The 15,626-nt window shown below is 37.0% G+C and overlaps 1 protein-coding gene across 2 annotated transcripts in view; it reads right to left on the minus strand.

Moving 5' to 3' along the window:
* LOC102876634 (mitogen-activated protein kinase kinase kinase MLT-like) overlaps positions 1-15,626 on the minus strand; it is a 230,724-nt gene that overhangs the window by 73,482 nt on the left and 141,616 nt on the right. For both annotated transcript variants that reach the window (XM_006878825.1, XM_006878826.1), the window contains exons 8-9: positions 9,450-9,536; positions 1,616-1,690 (exon numbers count right to left, since the gene is read on the minus strand). In XM_006878825.1, the coding sequence (XP_006878887.1) occupies positions 1,616-1,690; positions 9,450-9,536 (162 nt within the window). The remainder of the gene's footprint in view (positions 1-1,615; positions 1,691-9,449; positions 9,537-15,626) is intronic.

Below are 15,626 nucleotides of genomic sequence, written 5' to 3' on the forward strand. Positions count from 1 at the left end.
TAAAATTTACAAATTAAAAACAACTAGCAACAAATTCTTCTAAGACAATGCAATGTCCCAGCCAGCCACCAAGGAGCATGCGGGGCGACAGCTTCACAGGGCTATGCTCCTTGCTACATGTGGCTGCAACATCAAACTTTACATTCAGCTTTTGTTACATTCTTATCTGATAGTGTGATGTGATGGAAAAAGCTATGCTGCATCAATCAACATGAGTGCTATGTGATACTAACATAATTCCCCTATTCACTGAGCTTTTATGTGTTATTCACACTAAAGACAAGCTACAGAAGAACAGACTATATGTATTACCATGCAGGCTTTTGCAGTTTAAGGGGGTAAAGTTTGAAATGGGTTTAAATTAAGGAAGAAATATCATTAAGTTATTCTTTTAAGGTGCCTATTGAATAGGTTAGTTTTATTAATCTATTTTCATGAAAAACCGGATGGATTGGCACCATAAAATTTTAGTTCTTTTCTCATGTGTAATTGCCTTCTTAATTGAATGTTGAATCTGTGAATCTATTTTTTTTTTTTTTACTTTTACTATGGAAAGTTTTAAACATATATAAAAGTAAGAAAGGGCAATATAACTAACCTCCATGAACTTATCATTCAGCTTCAAAAATGATCCTCATCCATTTCTGTCTACTTTATTTTGAAGCAAATCCAAGACTACCCTATCATTTCATCTGTAAATATTTCCGTATGTATGTGTGAGTCTTTTAAAATGATCTTTGCAGGGAAAGGAAATGGACCATTCATGCTCAAATGTGATAACCACATGAAAGCCTAAACTTTGGAATTTCTCCAACTCTATTCTAACAGCTTAAAAACATCACTGAGACTGAACAGAGACAAGATTCTCTAGAAGGATTTCTTCTGCCTGGTCTCTGGTTAGGAAAGCAATATGGTGAAGTGGTTAGGGGCAGGGACTCATGCCAGACTGCATGGGTTCATGCCCACCCCAACACTGACTAGCTGTGTAGCTTCGAGTTCATTCCTTAACCTCTGTGTACCTTGCTTTGCCTCATGCACAGTGGGGATAAATGACAGTATTTCTTTCATAACGAGCTCTGTGGCCAGCGGTACGGAGTTGTGCTGCCAACCTGAATGCATGCAATTAGTTGCTCCTTGAGGATAAGACAGGCAAATTCCTCCTGTGAGATTTACACTCTCTGAAAACCTGCTGGAGGGTCAGCTATAGGTTGATTGTGGCTTGACAGAAATTAGTTAGAGAAAGTGATTCATAGGGGTAGTCTAAGGAATAAATGAGTTAATATACATAAAATAGTTGAACAGCTCTTGGCACAGAATAGACACTGTGTGTTAACTACTTTTATAACAATATTTATAGTTGTGCAATAGTTATGACTGAAGCTTTATTTAAAAAAATACTAAAGATTACCTTTCTTGAGTCAAGAATGCCCCAAAGAAATGTACAAAAGGTCAAAATGGACTTTCTGGAGATGCAGGAAGTGAAACAGCATCAGCAAGCCTTATCAATCATGGCCTTGAAGAAACAGCAGTGTCCGCTGAGCTTTGTAAAGCACTTTATTATCCCATGTTTTAAAAGCTAAACAAAGAATCCTGAACAGCTAAAAACCCTCCGTACCTTGGCATCAGCTTCCCAACACTGATGTAACAGTTCAGCAAAACTTCTGGGACAACTGCTTGGAATGGTTAATCTCTAAAATATACAGAGAGAAAATGAAACATAATAAAACCACAAGGAATTAGTGACCAATGCAAGCAAAAATTAATTGGAGAATCATAAACAAAATCATTTATCAGCATAACATGACAGGAAATTGAAAGCGTCCCATAATTAAAAAATTACTGAAGAGAATTTCTGTTTAGATTCATATCTGATTTGTAAATATGCTTATGCTGCTGTTATGTGCTATCACACTGGTTCCTACTCACAGGGATGCTATTTCCAACAGATAAAGCATTTCTCACTACTACATCCTCACAACCTACGCTGTTTGGGACTAATGTGATAGCTACTAAAGAAATCCATCTCTTTGAGCGCCTTTCTCGTTCCCACTGATGCTCCCTCCACCTTAGAAGGACTAAATATGGTGTCCTTCTCTAGGAACTATTCCCACCTTACAGTTTTGGGATAAAACACCCAAAAGACATAAGCTGAACATCCTTGCTTTGTGGGGCATTCTGGGTGCACTTCTTCTAAGACAAATTTGATTTTTCTTCTGGCAAATCATCGTATATTCAATAGTCTTCATCAACATCATAATTCAAAGGCAGTAATTCCTCTTATCTTCCTTATTCAGTATCTAGCTATCACATGCATATGGGCAATTGAAAATATCATTGCTTGGATCAGGCATACACTACTCCTCAAAGTGACATTTTTATTTTCTAACTCTTCAAAGAGTTCTTCTGCAGCAGATTTGCCCAATGCTATAAGTCTTTCTTAAAACATGCATACACTTCTCCTTAAGAATCACAGTTGCTTGAGAAATCTTGTCCAATATAACACATGCAACACAGCAAAGTCTTGAGTGTAAAAGAAATGATAGTGGGAAAGGGGTACGTTGAGATTTAAATATTAGGATTAAATCAATAAATTGGTCACCATACTTTTACAGGCAACTGGGAAAGCAGTTTGTTTTGACAGTAGACATACGAGTGTGAAGGTATCAAAAGCACAGAAGATAGAGGTAATTTAAAGATGTGCACATTTTCTCACTGGAAAAACATTTTGAATACATGTTTTAGAAGAAGTGTTGCGGTAACAGAAATGTCACAAGTGGGTGGCTTTAACAACCAGAACCTCTTTTTCCCTCACAGTGTAGGAGGCTAGCAATCCAAATTCTGGAGGCTGGCTGTGTGGGAAGGCTTTTACTCTTCATTGGCTCTGGATGAAGGTCCTTGTCTCTTTGGAGCTTCTGTTCCTGGGTGATCTTCATGTTCTCTTATCTCCGCTTTATTTATTTATTTATTTTTTCACTTCTTTTGTTTGCTTGTTTTTCCATCTCTTTTATCAGAGTTTGATTTCAAATGCATCCTGCACCAATCTCACCTCACTAGCACAACAAAGGCACTTTATTCCCAAATGTGCATATAACCAGAGCCATTAGGATTTACAACACATATATTTTTTAGGGTATACATATATTTTGAGAGTACACAATTTAATCCATAACAACACAGGACTCATTATGGTTTTGTTTAGGTCAAACAGATACTGGGTTCCCCTGCTATACAAGAGTACAGTGTTCTAGGAAATCTTTTACATGCTGAAATGGTTTATAACAAATGAGAAATGACCATTAATTTATATGGGAAAAATCTGGAGAATAACTAGACCCCTCAAAATAACCTGTCACATTATACGAAACAGCACCTAAAACAACACAAAGTTAGTGTCCACAGACATAGCTGGAAGCTATGGCGGCTTGATGAGACGCTGAGCGGCATTCCCAGGGAAGAAGGCTAGTGATGCCACTCTTTGCTGCTCATCGTGACCCTAATTAGAGCCCTGTGAAACAAAGGGGTACATTCCTTTTACATTTCACCTTTCTTCCATCAAAGTGAAAATCCTTTTCAGATTTCTTTTGGTTAGTGAATACAGGTACAGATGTAGGTCTTTCATAAAAGCTAGAGATGTGAAAGGAACTCAGGTTTATATCAGAGAAGGTATGGATGGCACAGGAGAGGGCACGGTTCAGATCTGTCATTCACAGGGGTACTACAAGTCATAGCTGACTTGATGGCACCTAACAACAACAACAACAACCACCTGTACACTGTCAGACTCTGATACATTAATGTTTACATGTGAGGATCAGTCCTGTTCTGAACAGTTCTCATAGGGCATACAATGCCCTTGGGAAAAAGTTTAGAAATCAGCGGGGGCATTTTTTGTTTATCTCAAAGACTGAACGACTGCAAAAGTGGCATTTATAAGGAGGAGTGGGTCAAGAACGTTCAGAGGAAGGACATCCTTCAGGGCATGGAAAGGCAGTATCAAGGACACTTTTGCAGCTCACCAAATTTCAAATGTCCTTAGACCATACGTATCAGTAAAATAACCAGAAAGGTTTGTAATTTTCTAAACCAAGGTGCAAACTCAAATGTTATAGGAAGAACAGAACATTTCTGAATTCTGTTAATATGCACTGAACTTTCTAAGAATGCAACCACCATATAAAAAAAATCAAAAGCAGGGCTTTTTTAAAAACAACTCTATGCATAACTTTGTCAAGAGTTTTGGAAAATGGAGCCACATTAGTGCTGCTCATGGTGTTGGTGTTTCAATACAACTCAGCTTTATCAACTGCATGGTAGCTGGGACATTCTACCTACTCACCTCCACTGCTGTGGCCCCGCCTGAGCACCTGTGCACTGCAACACAGATTCTCTTCTTCCTTAACCAGAAGCTGGCAGCAATATTAAAAATGTATGTGTTGTTACGTTATCTCTGCCTTTCATTCTGGGGGTGCAATGTCAATGTGAAGATACTTGCTTTTAAAAGGGCACTCCATGTGTGTGACGGGAAGATTTATTCCCCAGCGCTATTTGCCAAATAAATTTTGAAGGAAATACAAACCTGAAAACTGAACTTAGCTGAATTTGGGAGAGGCTATGTGTAAAACTAGGAAAACAGTTGCCTTGGTGAACATATGGACAATCTATATTTGGAACTACAGATAATCTTACAATAAAAACAACACAAAATAAGCTTTTCCCAAGCTAAAGGCTATTCTAAGCCCTTTAAACTTCTAGTCTTATGGTATAATATTTTGAAAGTAAGATATATTAAGCCACACTATTCTTTCACTAGGGAGCTCTGGTGGCATAGTCCATAGAGAGCTGTGAGGCTAAGCCAGAGGTGGTTCAAGTCCACTAGTGAGTCTGGAAAGACAAGCAATCTCTTCCCAGGTGATTTAGAGCCTCCTGAAATCTAAAACAGTCAGCTCTGAGTCAGTTCCAATTCGACTGCAGTGATTCCGAGTTTTTATTATTTTACTGCATTGTAAATGGCAGAATTATGGACCTCTAGTGGCCCAGTGGTAAGAAACAGTGCTGCCTATACATAAGCACGCAGTTCAAATCTACCAGCTGCTCCAAGGGAAAAAGAAAGGCAATTTCTCCCCTGCGATTTATAGTCTCTGAAAACTCACTGGAGGGTCAGTTATAAGTCAGTTTCAATTCAATGGTTCACAGCAACAACAACAAATGGAAAATTTCTTTATGAAAGCCAAAAGAAAAAACAGTTCTCTTTGGAAATATAAAAAAGAGCTCTGATGATCTAGTAGAAGAAGTTATGCTACAATCCCAAAAGCACGTGGTTCGGAACCAACAGCTCCTCTGGGAAGAAAGATGGGCAATCTCCTCCCATGAGATTTACTGCTTCTGCAAACCTGCTGGAGAGTCAGCTATGGGTTAAGTTTCGACTCAATGGTACACAACAATTTTTAAAATATTGATAGTTAGGAGGTGGGAACTGATGTTAAAATTGTAACTGCAATTATTCAACTGGATGTAACTTTTTTTTTTGTAAATAAAAGGAGGTATTTTTGTCCAAGTTAGCACCTTCCAATACTACTTTATCTTTCAGCACTCACCCAAGAACACAAATGTGACCTGGATGTACATGGGTGTGGTAGTTCCTAGTAGGTCAAACATCTGAGCTACCACATTCAATGTATTTATTTAATAAGACAAACATTTTCAATAACGTGATATGTTTAAGTATAACATACATTATGTATATTATTATTTTGGTGCATTATAAAGTACTTAAAACATTCTGAAATGACCAGATAGTAACAGTAGGTTCGCGATACTACTTAAATATTTTAAAATAAAAGTTTCACATTTACAGTTAAAATATTGTCTAGCTACTAAATTAGACATAACTTTAAAAAATCACATAAGGTTTTACTTTTGTTTTATATATAGGACATAAATCTAATTCTTTAAATTATATTTTCCTCAAGTATAGTCTAGAGCAGTAGATTAAGTTTTATGAGGTCATTTATGTTAATTAAGAACAGTACTTTGCTACTTAGAAAATAGTAGCCAGTTTTATATAAAAAAGAATCTAAGCATTTATAAAAACAGAAATTATACCATCACAACAGAAAGAAGTATCTTTTTTTTCCAGTAAGACAGATTCTTTTATTGAAAGAAGGTAAAATATCTTTATAATACTTTTCAATTTCTTAATATTGCCTTTTTTAATCCCATATCTTCTAAATCTTTAAGGATTCATTTTGTAAAGTTTAGTAATACTTTAAAATTCTAACTTACCAGTTCTTAATTTGGGGAAAATGAGCGCTTAGAACCTTATTTACTGAGGGATTTAGAAGCAAATATTTTCAGTTCTCATCTCAGACAGTATTGTTTTTCTTATAAGTGCAAACAGCAGTCTTAAATGATAAAACTGAGTAACATCTATAGTCTAGTTAAGACTAATGGACTGAATTCTCTGGTTCTAAGATTGCATTATTGTTGCATAATATGCCACATGGAAGAAGCTGGGTGGAGGTTATACAAGAATCTTTGCACTATTTTTGCAACTTCTTTTAAGTCTATAATTATTTTAAAACAAAGTCTATAATAATTTTAAAACAAAAATTTAACCAAAAAGCAATTACAATACTTGGATATGGTTACATTACAGGTTGACTAGAACTAGTACAGGGAGCTCTGGTAATTTAGAGGCAAGGAATTGCACTGCCCATCCAAAGGCAGACAGTTCAAATCCACCAGATGCTCTGTGGGAGAAAGACAAGTAATTTCCTCCCACATGGTTTACAGCCTCAGAAAGCCATTGGAGATTCGGATAAGCATTCCTACTCAATGTCAAATAGTTTGAGGGTTTTGGAGGCTTGTGTTCATTTTTGCATCTATTACACAGCTAATCTAAAGGTTGTAGTTCTGGAAGTTTGACTCTACCAGCTGCTCTGAGGGGAAAAGAGAGGCAAGCTCCAGCCATGTAATTTACCGCTTTGGAAACCCCAATGGAAGGTCAACTATAAGCCACTTTCAACTTGAAGCAATGAGCTTGAGTTTTGTCCAGATTGTTTACTTTTTAAAATGCCTTTCCTGTAAGTTTAAACATACCATTCTTTACATAAATGAGGTCTGTTTTTAACTTAAAAAAATTTGTCTTTAAAACCAAATAGTTAACTCAAGATATTCTAATATGAAAATAAATAATTCAAAGTTGAAGGAATATCATAAATTTCATTTATTTAGGTCAAAGTATCAATTATATTATAAACTTAAAACAATGATACTTCACATAAGACTTCAATAAGACTTCATATCATAGAAAAAGAATTTGTTTTAGAAATGAGTATCTCTATATATGAGGTGAAATAGACTCCATCTTGATTGAAGACAATGAAAAACTAGATTCAAATGCAATTTTACTATTTTGAAAAATATTATATGGAATAAAAATACATTAATATCTCTGTAGTATGCAATGTTTCCTAAATTCATTAGAAAACTGAGAAGACCCATTTAACTATGTGGGTTTCTTTTGGTTTGCTATTTAATCAATACAGCACATGAGGTATTTGGGTAGTCTTTGTCAGACCACATCATGGATAAAACAACAAAATCCACTTTCTAGGGCCACTGGAAGAAAAGAGGAAGCTTGCTTCCCACTGTACAATGGTCAAGGACTTCTGAAGGTTATAGATGAGAATTCTTAATCCCAATTAAATGATACAAAAGCAATTAATTTATAAATTTATTTTTCTCTTCAACTATAACAATCTTCGACAAATAATCCAACATTTTAAAAAGGTTTTAGATTCACTCCTATTATGCTACCTTTTAGATAAAGTATTATTTAAAATAACAATTATTCTATATTACATATCTCTGGAGGGCTCCATTAGCTTGGGGTAAAACAAAAACCCCTTTCTTTTCATTTATCTGGAAGCTTTTTAGAAGTGAAAGATTCAGTTGAGTGGTTTGCTTCAATGTCAATAGATGGTCCATAATATTCTTCACTCTCATCTGTAAAATCTGAACCAAACATTTAACTGACTCACTAGCAAAAGAACCAGAACAGAAACAAGTTCCTCAGATAAAGAAAATATTAGTTATCCTGTGAAAGGTGTGAGGTCCAATTTAATACACCCCAGGAATTATCACTTTCAATTAAAACTGAACCACTCTGCAAAACAATGAGGAAGACACATTCTTGAATCTAGTTCCTTTTAATTTTTCTTAAACTGGCAGCTTCCTCCCATCCCGTTCAGCAATCATGAACATTTCATCCACTCCCAATGAACCAGGAGGGCACATTAAAAAGTATGCATTATGTGATCTAAAACATGGGGACTTAGTTTCTCTTCATCAATAGCAGTTTTTTTTCATTATCTAGTTTCTCCCTGCATTCACAAAGAGATCAGATCAATCCAATTCTTTTAAAGAATTAAAAAGGGAATGTTTTTATATATCCATCATTTTGGTAAATTATTTTCCTAAGGTTGCACATTCCCCCTCTGTAGAGAGCACAGATAAGATCTGGAAATGAAGAAGTTTTATGAAATAAAGTTGTTTTGCAGTGCACAGACAACCACATGCTTCCATTACATGATCTAAGTTCTCATAATACCTTGATATTGGATGCTTCATCCTTATGCTGAGAATTTCCATGGCTGTGCGTTTCAGTCACAATTTTAAACCTTTCAAAATGTAGTTGCTCTCTTTGATATGAATGTACCATGTTCTCTGATGTAGGCTCATAGGTCCAACTAACTGAAAGCCTCAATTTGTGGGAAGAAGAAAAGCGAGGCTGGGGACACAGCACAAACGGTGTTTACGCCACTGAAGTTCTTTTGAAATGGAAAGGCTCTGCATGAAGAAGCGAACAGTTATGCCACTGCCTCGCCAATTCCAGTGAGAAGCTCATCTTCAATGTAGTGTTCAACGTAGGTGGCAAAACTGTAATTTTTCCCTTTTTTGAAACTATTTTTTTCTTCTTTTATTTTTGAAATTCTCATCTAAGCGACAGTTTCTTGTACTATAGTGACTCCTGCTGGGAGAGGTAAGTTGAAGTAGCTGAAGGTCTCTTACAGATATATCAACTCCCGGCCAGTAAAAAAGATGTCCTAAACGCAGGAGATGGAGTTAAACTGTTCCCCTACCTTGGACGCAATGGCTTCTTTCATCACTAAGAACAAACCCCTAGGTTTTACAATTGAGACTGAGAAACTAGTACAGTACTTGTACAATTTTTGATCTACAGCATCACGACGTGAAGCTGCAACAATTAGATGTAAAGGGTCCATTCATGAGGAATAACATCACTTTGACCCTTTGTGTTAGCTCCTACTGCTAATCTTTCCATAAGCGTGAACTTACTTTCAATTTGAAGAAGATGAAAAAGTCTTTTGCAAAACCCCAATACTGTTTTCTGATCTATGTACCTGAATGTAGAAACGTAGTCTTACCTCGTTTTTTTCCACGACAAGCCAAGCTACTTGTAATCCTTCCAAACCTTTAAAGGGGACCTCCCTTGTTAGCATCTCCCAGAGAACCTGGAACAAAAAAGAAAGCGGAATTTTTATTCTTGTCCTTTATATTTTTTTTGGTGTATTACTGAAATTTTATCTAACATTTAACTGCATCAAATTACCAAACACAACCAACCCCATCTGTAGGAACTTGGGCAAAACATACATATTCATGCACAGAATTCCTTCTGTATATTATAGTATAGACTTTTAATGTCATTTTTATAAAGGGGAAAAAAAGACTGCTTTAGAATTTAGAACATCAAGAGCCAGACTTAAGCCAATGGGGCTGAGTGAATTTTCAAGCATTCCTGTAAATCAGATTTTACACTGTTAGTTGAAACTCCTTCTATTCTCAATCTCTGATAAATTTATCTACAAGATAATAAATGATAATACAAAAAATATTTTTTAAGATTCAATAATGGCCTCATTAAAAAAATTGAGCCTATCGTCAGAATCACTGGTTGAGCCACTTAACCCATAGTGCTTGATACTTGCAAACTCCTAGCATTTTGTGTTTTGGAGAACTCTTTCTCAAATTGAGTAAGTTTAATATTAATATACTAATTTTCATCTACCTATAATAGAGCTTGTTATACTAAATTCTGAAATGCAATAAATACTTTATGTATAAGCTGACTGTGCATGTGTATACATGTGTGCATGCAATGTCTGAAATCAGCATGAGTAATAAATATGAACTGGAAAGGCAAAATAAAGCAATGACACAGGGAAAGCAGAACAGACACCAACTTCAATTTCTCTTTAAACTCTAAGAATGGAGACTGTAGATTTTTACACTCAATTATTTAATCTACATTCACATAATTAATAGACAGGTTTTTTCTGTGTTCATAACAAATGTGAATCTACCAATGCTTCATAAGGTATAGAAATAATAACTTAAAAAGATTATCTCTACTAATAACAACCACCATCATTTACTGAATACTTATGCTCCATGTGCCTGTCAACCCTTGTACATATTGTGATGAATATTAAACCTCGGCAGGTAGATATATTCTCCCTTTATAATGAGCAAACTAAGTCTTAAAGAAGTTAAATAACTTGCTCAGAGACATTCCACTATTAAATGGCAGAGCCTGAAGGAATTCACTACCTAACTCAGAAGGTCAAGCTCTTAACCCCATGTCACTGTAAAGCAGTTACCAGACTCAGTGATACGCTGAAAAGAAGTGGGATAAGACGGGAAGGTACAGTATGAGAGAGAATAAATTAAACCATATATGTGGTATAGGAGCAGAGCAGAAAGAAGAGAACTTGGTAGATTTTATTTTTATTTGGAATGAGGACATAGACTCTATTGAATTAAAATCTATGGTCTTCTAACTGCACAGCCACTACAAGCAATTCCTGCTGACAAAGTCCATTCCTAACTGTGCAGTTAAATCTTTAAGTAGAATGTGTAGGTGAGCTGGAACAGGTGTATATGATTCTTACCGATTTAGCCTTTAGTATAAGAAAGGGATGGAAGTCTTTTCAAAGGCTTAAAAGGTGCCCATGCAGCAAGTGAAGGTGATTGTGATGAATTTATTGCAAGTATGTGTTGGCTTCATTCTTTCAGAGTGACAGCAAAAGCACAAACCTTTAAAGCACTAAGTAGGAGTTGTCCATAAGTTGAAAGTCCACAGCCCGAGGCTATTTGCATTGCCTCAGCCGATGCTCAGCCTAGCTGGAGATGCAACATGTTAAATGAATTCTTGCTAATACTGAAGACAATCAGCAAGAAAAATCAGGGAAATTGGCAGATGCTGCTCTAGGCTGGGGGAGAAAAGGATCACTGAAGCCTCTTTGGGCTTTTAATCAAGTGTATAAGGTACTTCTTCAGAAGAGCTGCTGAATAATTCTACGAGAGTCCCAGACATGATTAGGGAAAGGTAAGGGGTAGGCCAGAAGGGGACAATTTTAACACTGAGTGAGGGAAGGGAGAGCACCAGAGCAGGCAGGCAATCACCCCACCCACCATACCGCCTGCAGGAAGAGGGGGCAGCAAGAGGGCTGAGCAGGAAATGAAGCCCCTCAATTTGATGCAATTACCACTCCACTGGTGCTGAAGATGAGGAGGGGAAAGGCCAGGAGAGCAAATAAATTAATTATATGGCATTCCTAAGGTGAATGAGAAAAATCAGCCTAAAAAGAATTTTAAGGAAAACACTCCTACTGTCTCAAATTCCAAAATATTTACATGCACAGCCTCAGCCTCCTCCTTTCTTAGTCTAACATCCATATACTCCCCCTTAACCTACTCCTCCCCAACTGAGTTTTATGAGATAAAATGAAAAAACCAAAAGTTGGAGAATACTACAAAAAATTATTTTATATAAGTCTTTATTCTAAGATATTTGGTTTGAAAAATGTCCAAAGTCTAGTAAGGTCAGGGTTATATTTCTCGAAGAGCTCAAGCCCTGAAAAAAATAAAAGCGTTTCATTCCACTCCTCCCTTGTCTGTCAAGAGCTATGGTAGCGCAGGGAGTCACATGAGGGGTGGACAACGCTGGAGATCGCGTCATTAACCACTGCTCTGATCCCACGAGGCCTTCTGTTTAATCCGAGGCTCAGCACATCTCCCGATTTCCTAGTTGTTCACCAGATTCACTAATGGATCAGAAAAGCAGATAGTATGGAAAAGGGTAACAGTTTTTTCTACACCAAACAAAGGGACAGCTAGCACAAACAAGCCTGTTTAGAAAGTCACTTGGAAGGCTAAAAATATAGTAAACCATGGATAAAAATATCATTAATAGGGATGCAGGCCAAATATTATTCTGATCTTTCACCTTAAAAATACTTTCCATCTCATTCTGTATTGAGATGTCCTCACATTTAAACTGCACTCACCAGGAAAATTTCCGTTTTCAGTTTACAGACCAGAAACTTGGACAAGAGTGTGTATTTTTCCTGCCCTTTCTTTCACAAACAATGGAAAGTCATTACCTGAGCCCTAGATGTTCTGGAACACAGCTCACAGACAAGCGAGGCGGCAATGCTCACTCTTAAGCCACTCTATTTTCAAAGCTGGTTTTGGCTGAGAAGCTCCTAAGAAGCTAATTCCTTCTGCTCTGTCATCAGGATAGTTTTGTTTTTAAAGGGTGGCTAGTCTCTATTCATAGAAGCATTATTCTCTCAATGATTTTTTGCTTTTCTTAAGCCTTATCTTTATTGTGCATGACATTCTAAACACTCCTGGTTTGGCAGTCATGAGAAAGATGTAGAAAAATCTCCTTTCTCATGAAGTAGAGAAAGACATTGCTGCCTACCCAGTAAAGTACCAGATTAGAGGCATGGATCACAAGACCCACTTCTGGCATTTGCACTGTATTTATTTTAAGGCTGTACAAGGCTAGTTATTCCTACTCTGAGTTAGGAAGCAACATAAATTCATTAAGCTGGGGAGGTGAGTACTTTGAAGAGAAAACAGAGCTAAATTCTTGGGCCAAGTCTGAAAAAAATAAAAGGATGAAAATCAAAAGTATATTGAGTTTTGGGGGCTGAGTTTTATAAAGACAACTCTTTTCTCCCATCCTTCCCCTTATGATCTTATTTGTGTGTGACGACTGTGAGGGTGGGGCTTTAAGGAGCAGAACTGACTCTTAATGAGTTATGAACTATGGGGGAGCTCACACATACAAAGGATTCTACTTACAAATGAGGCCAGGCTACTTGCTTATTTCTGAAAGGTCAACAGAAAGCCTAAATAATTACACTACTATCCTAAAAGAACAGTCATTTTGAAAGTTTACAGTCAGTTGATTTTTTAAAAACTGATAGGGCTTCTATCTTAACTACTGTCCTGTACATGCTCTTAGGCAATACCTGCTTTGAGCACGTGATGCATTTGTCATTTTTTTAAAATGTGTTTATTTAAACAAAAAAAAGGCTGCCGAAAGCATCCCATACACTGTTCCCTTTCACCAACAGTGCAAATTTAAGACAGAATTAAAAGAGGTATGAATGATAAGAAATCCTAAATTTTTGCTTATAATTCAATTAGCATATGTACCATTTATCTGAATGGAATTCTGCTGCAGAATAAAAACAGCAGTCTGGGTCAGGCTGGCCAGAATGCCAAGGGGACTTCTCTCTTTAAGATGGTTAAGTTACAGACCCTGTTTCAAAGTAAACAGATTCACAGGAAAGGCATTTTTCTTTCCACAAGTTAAGGAAAAAGACTCTCTAGCATGAACACAGAATTGATATTAAAAAACATGTGACTGGGGCAAAATAGGTTCTAAAGGGCAACATCTAAGATAAATATAGAACAACACTAGAAATGTTTCACGGCTGGCTCAAGTTTGTTTCGTTAAGTTAAAATTACTGGATAGAATTATTTATGCCTCTGTTATAGCCCTCCAAATAAGCAAAACAAAACAAAGGGAGGGTCAGCAAACAAACAGAAAACGAGATGGTACCAAGAAGTACTGTATAGTCACTTGAAAGAAAAGCTTTAGAGGAAATCGAAATAAAAAGATATAAATATACATGCAAAATACTTGCTGTTTCAAAAAGGTTAGCTATATTTAAGGGTAAAACTCCACATAAGAAAATTGGTCTAGCAATATTATTCAAAATGGGTGACCCTCGAGGACATTATGTTGTTGTTGTTGTTATGTACCATCGAGTCGCTTGCGACTCATAGCGACCCTATGTACAACAGCCCTAAACTCTGCTCTGTCCTGTGCCAATCGCACTGTCTCCGACACTCCCATCCCAATTATCCCAGTCACTGAATCAATCCACCTCATAGAGGACCTTCCCCTCCTGCGCCATCCCTCCACCCTCCCAAGCATGATGTCCTTCTCCAAGGACCTGTCTCTCCTCACAACATGTCCAAAGTATGTTAGACGGAGCCTCAGAATCCTTGCCTCCAAGGAGCCACCCGGTTTAACCCTTTCCAGGACCAATCTGTTTGTTTTCCTAGCAGTCCATGGTATTCTCAATTCTCTTCTCCAGCACCACAGCTCAAAGGCATCAATTCTCCTTCTATCCTCTTTGGTCACTGTCCATCTCTCTGATGCATAACAAGTGATTGCGAAGACCACAGCCTGTATCAAACGCACCTTAGTCTCCAGAGAGACACCATTGCTCTTCAGTACTTTGGAGAGGTCCCTAACAGCAGACATTCCCATGGCAATACGCCTTTTAATTTCCTGGCTACTGGTGCCAAGAGTGTTGACTGTGGAGTCAAGCAAACTAAAGCTGTGTACAATCTCCATCCTGATGTTGCTGCATGGTGCCACTGTTGTAGAAAGTGACATCAGGGTCCGGGTTAGACTGAGAAAAACTGGATAGATTATGTATATTGAATTGAAACAGATGAGGGAGAGAACAGTTTAAAAGTGATATATGATAAAAGTGATAGCATATTATGATTATCACAGGAATCCAGAATTAAGGTTGCACAGTGGAGTGCATTTGGGGCAGGGTCTGGGGCAGGGGAATTGTATACCAATGATGTTTACCTCTTGCTTTCAAAGAGAGGAGCGAACTGGGGTGGAGGGGGTAAAGAAAAAAGTGCAAAAATGAAAGAATGAAAATCCAAAATCTCTGTAAATGTTCATTAAAATTAATAAAATAAAATTTAAAAAGAAAGAAAATGGGTCTATGTGGAATGGAAAAAAAAAAGGTTTTTAAAAGATATAAGGAAAGACCTTAAGCTCTGCAAAGAGTCCTCTTAAAACCTTCTGTAGTTTATGTATGAAAAGGAATTTCCTCATGGATACTGATACTAAGTTATTATTTCAGCTAAGGAAAACCAGGCAGGTGCTTTAGACACACAAGTCCTTGGCAATGATAGGTTTTTCAAGGAGGCGGGTAAATTTGGTTTTCACAAATGAGAGAATACTTACCCCAAAGTTCACTCTATACACGGCTCACAGTTGTATCTTTGGATGAAAAATTTCTGATACAGGAAAATCTCAAGACTTTTTAGAAGAAGGGTTTCAAAGTAAAGGCACTATACACGCATGTAGAATTAAATGTGTAAAGGAGCCTTAAAAGTCTTTTAACTCACATAAATGTGAAAAATAATTTTAAAATGACAACCATCTGAGTGAGTGAATATTCTCTCTCTCTCTCTCTCTCTCTCTCTCT

Source organism: Elephantulus edwardii, unplaced genomic scaffold, assembly GCF_000299155.1.
Source record: "Elephantulus edwardii isolate Elephantulus edwardi_28Jun2011 unplaced genomic scaffold, EleEdw1.0 scaffold00001, whole genome shotgun sequence".
In the NCBI taxonomy this organism is placed as follows: Eukaryota; Metazoa; Chordata; class Mammalia; order Macroscelidea; family Macroscelididae; genus Elephantulus; species Elephantulus edwardii.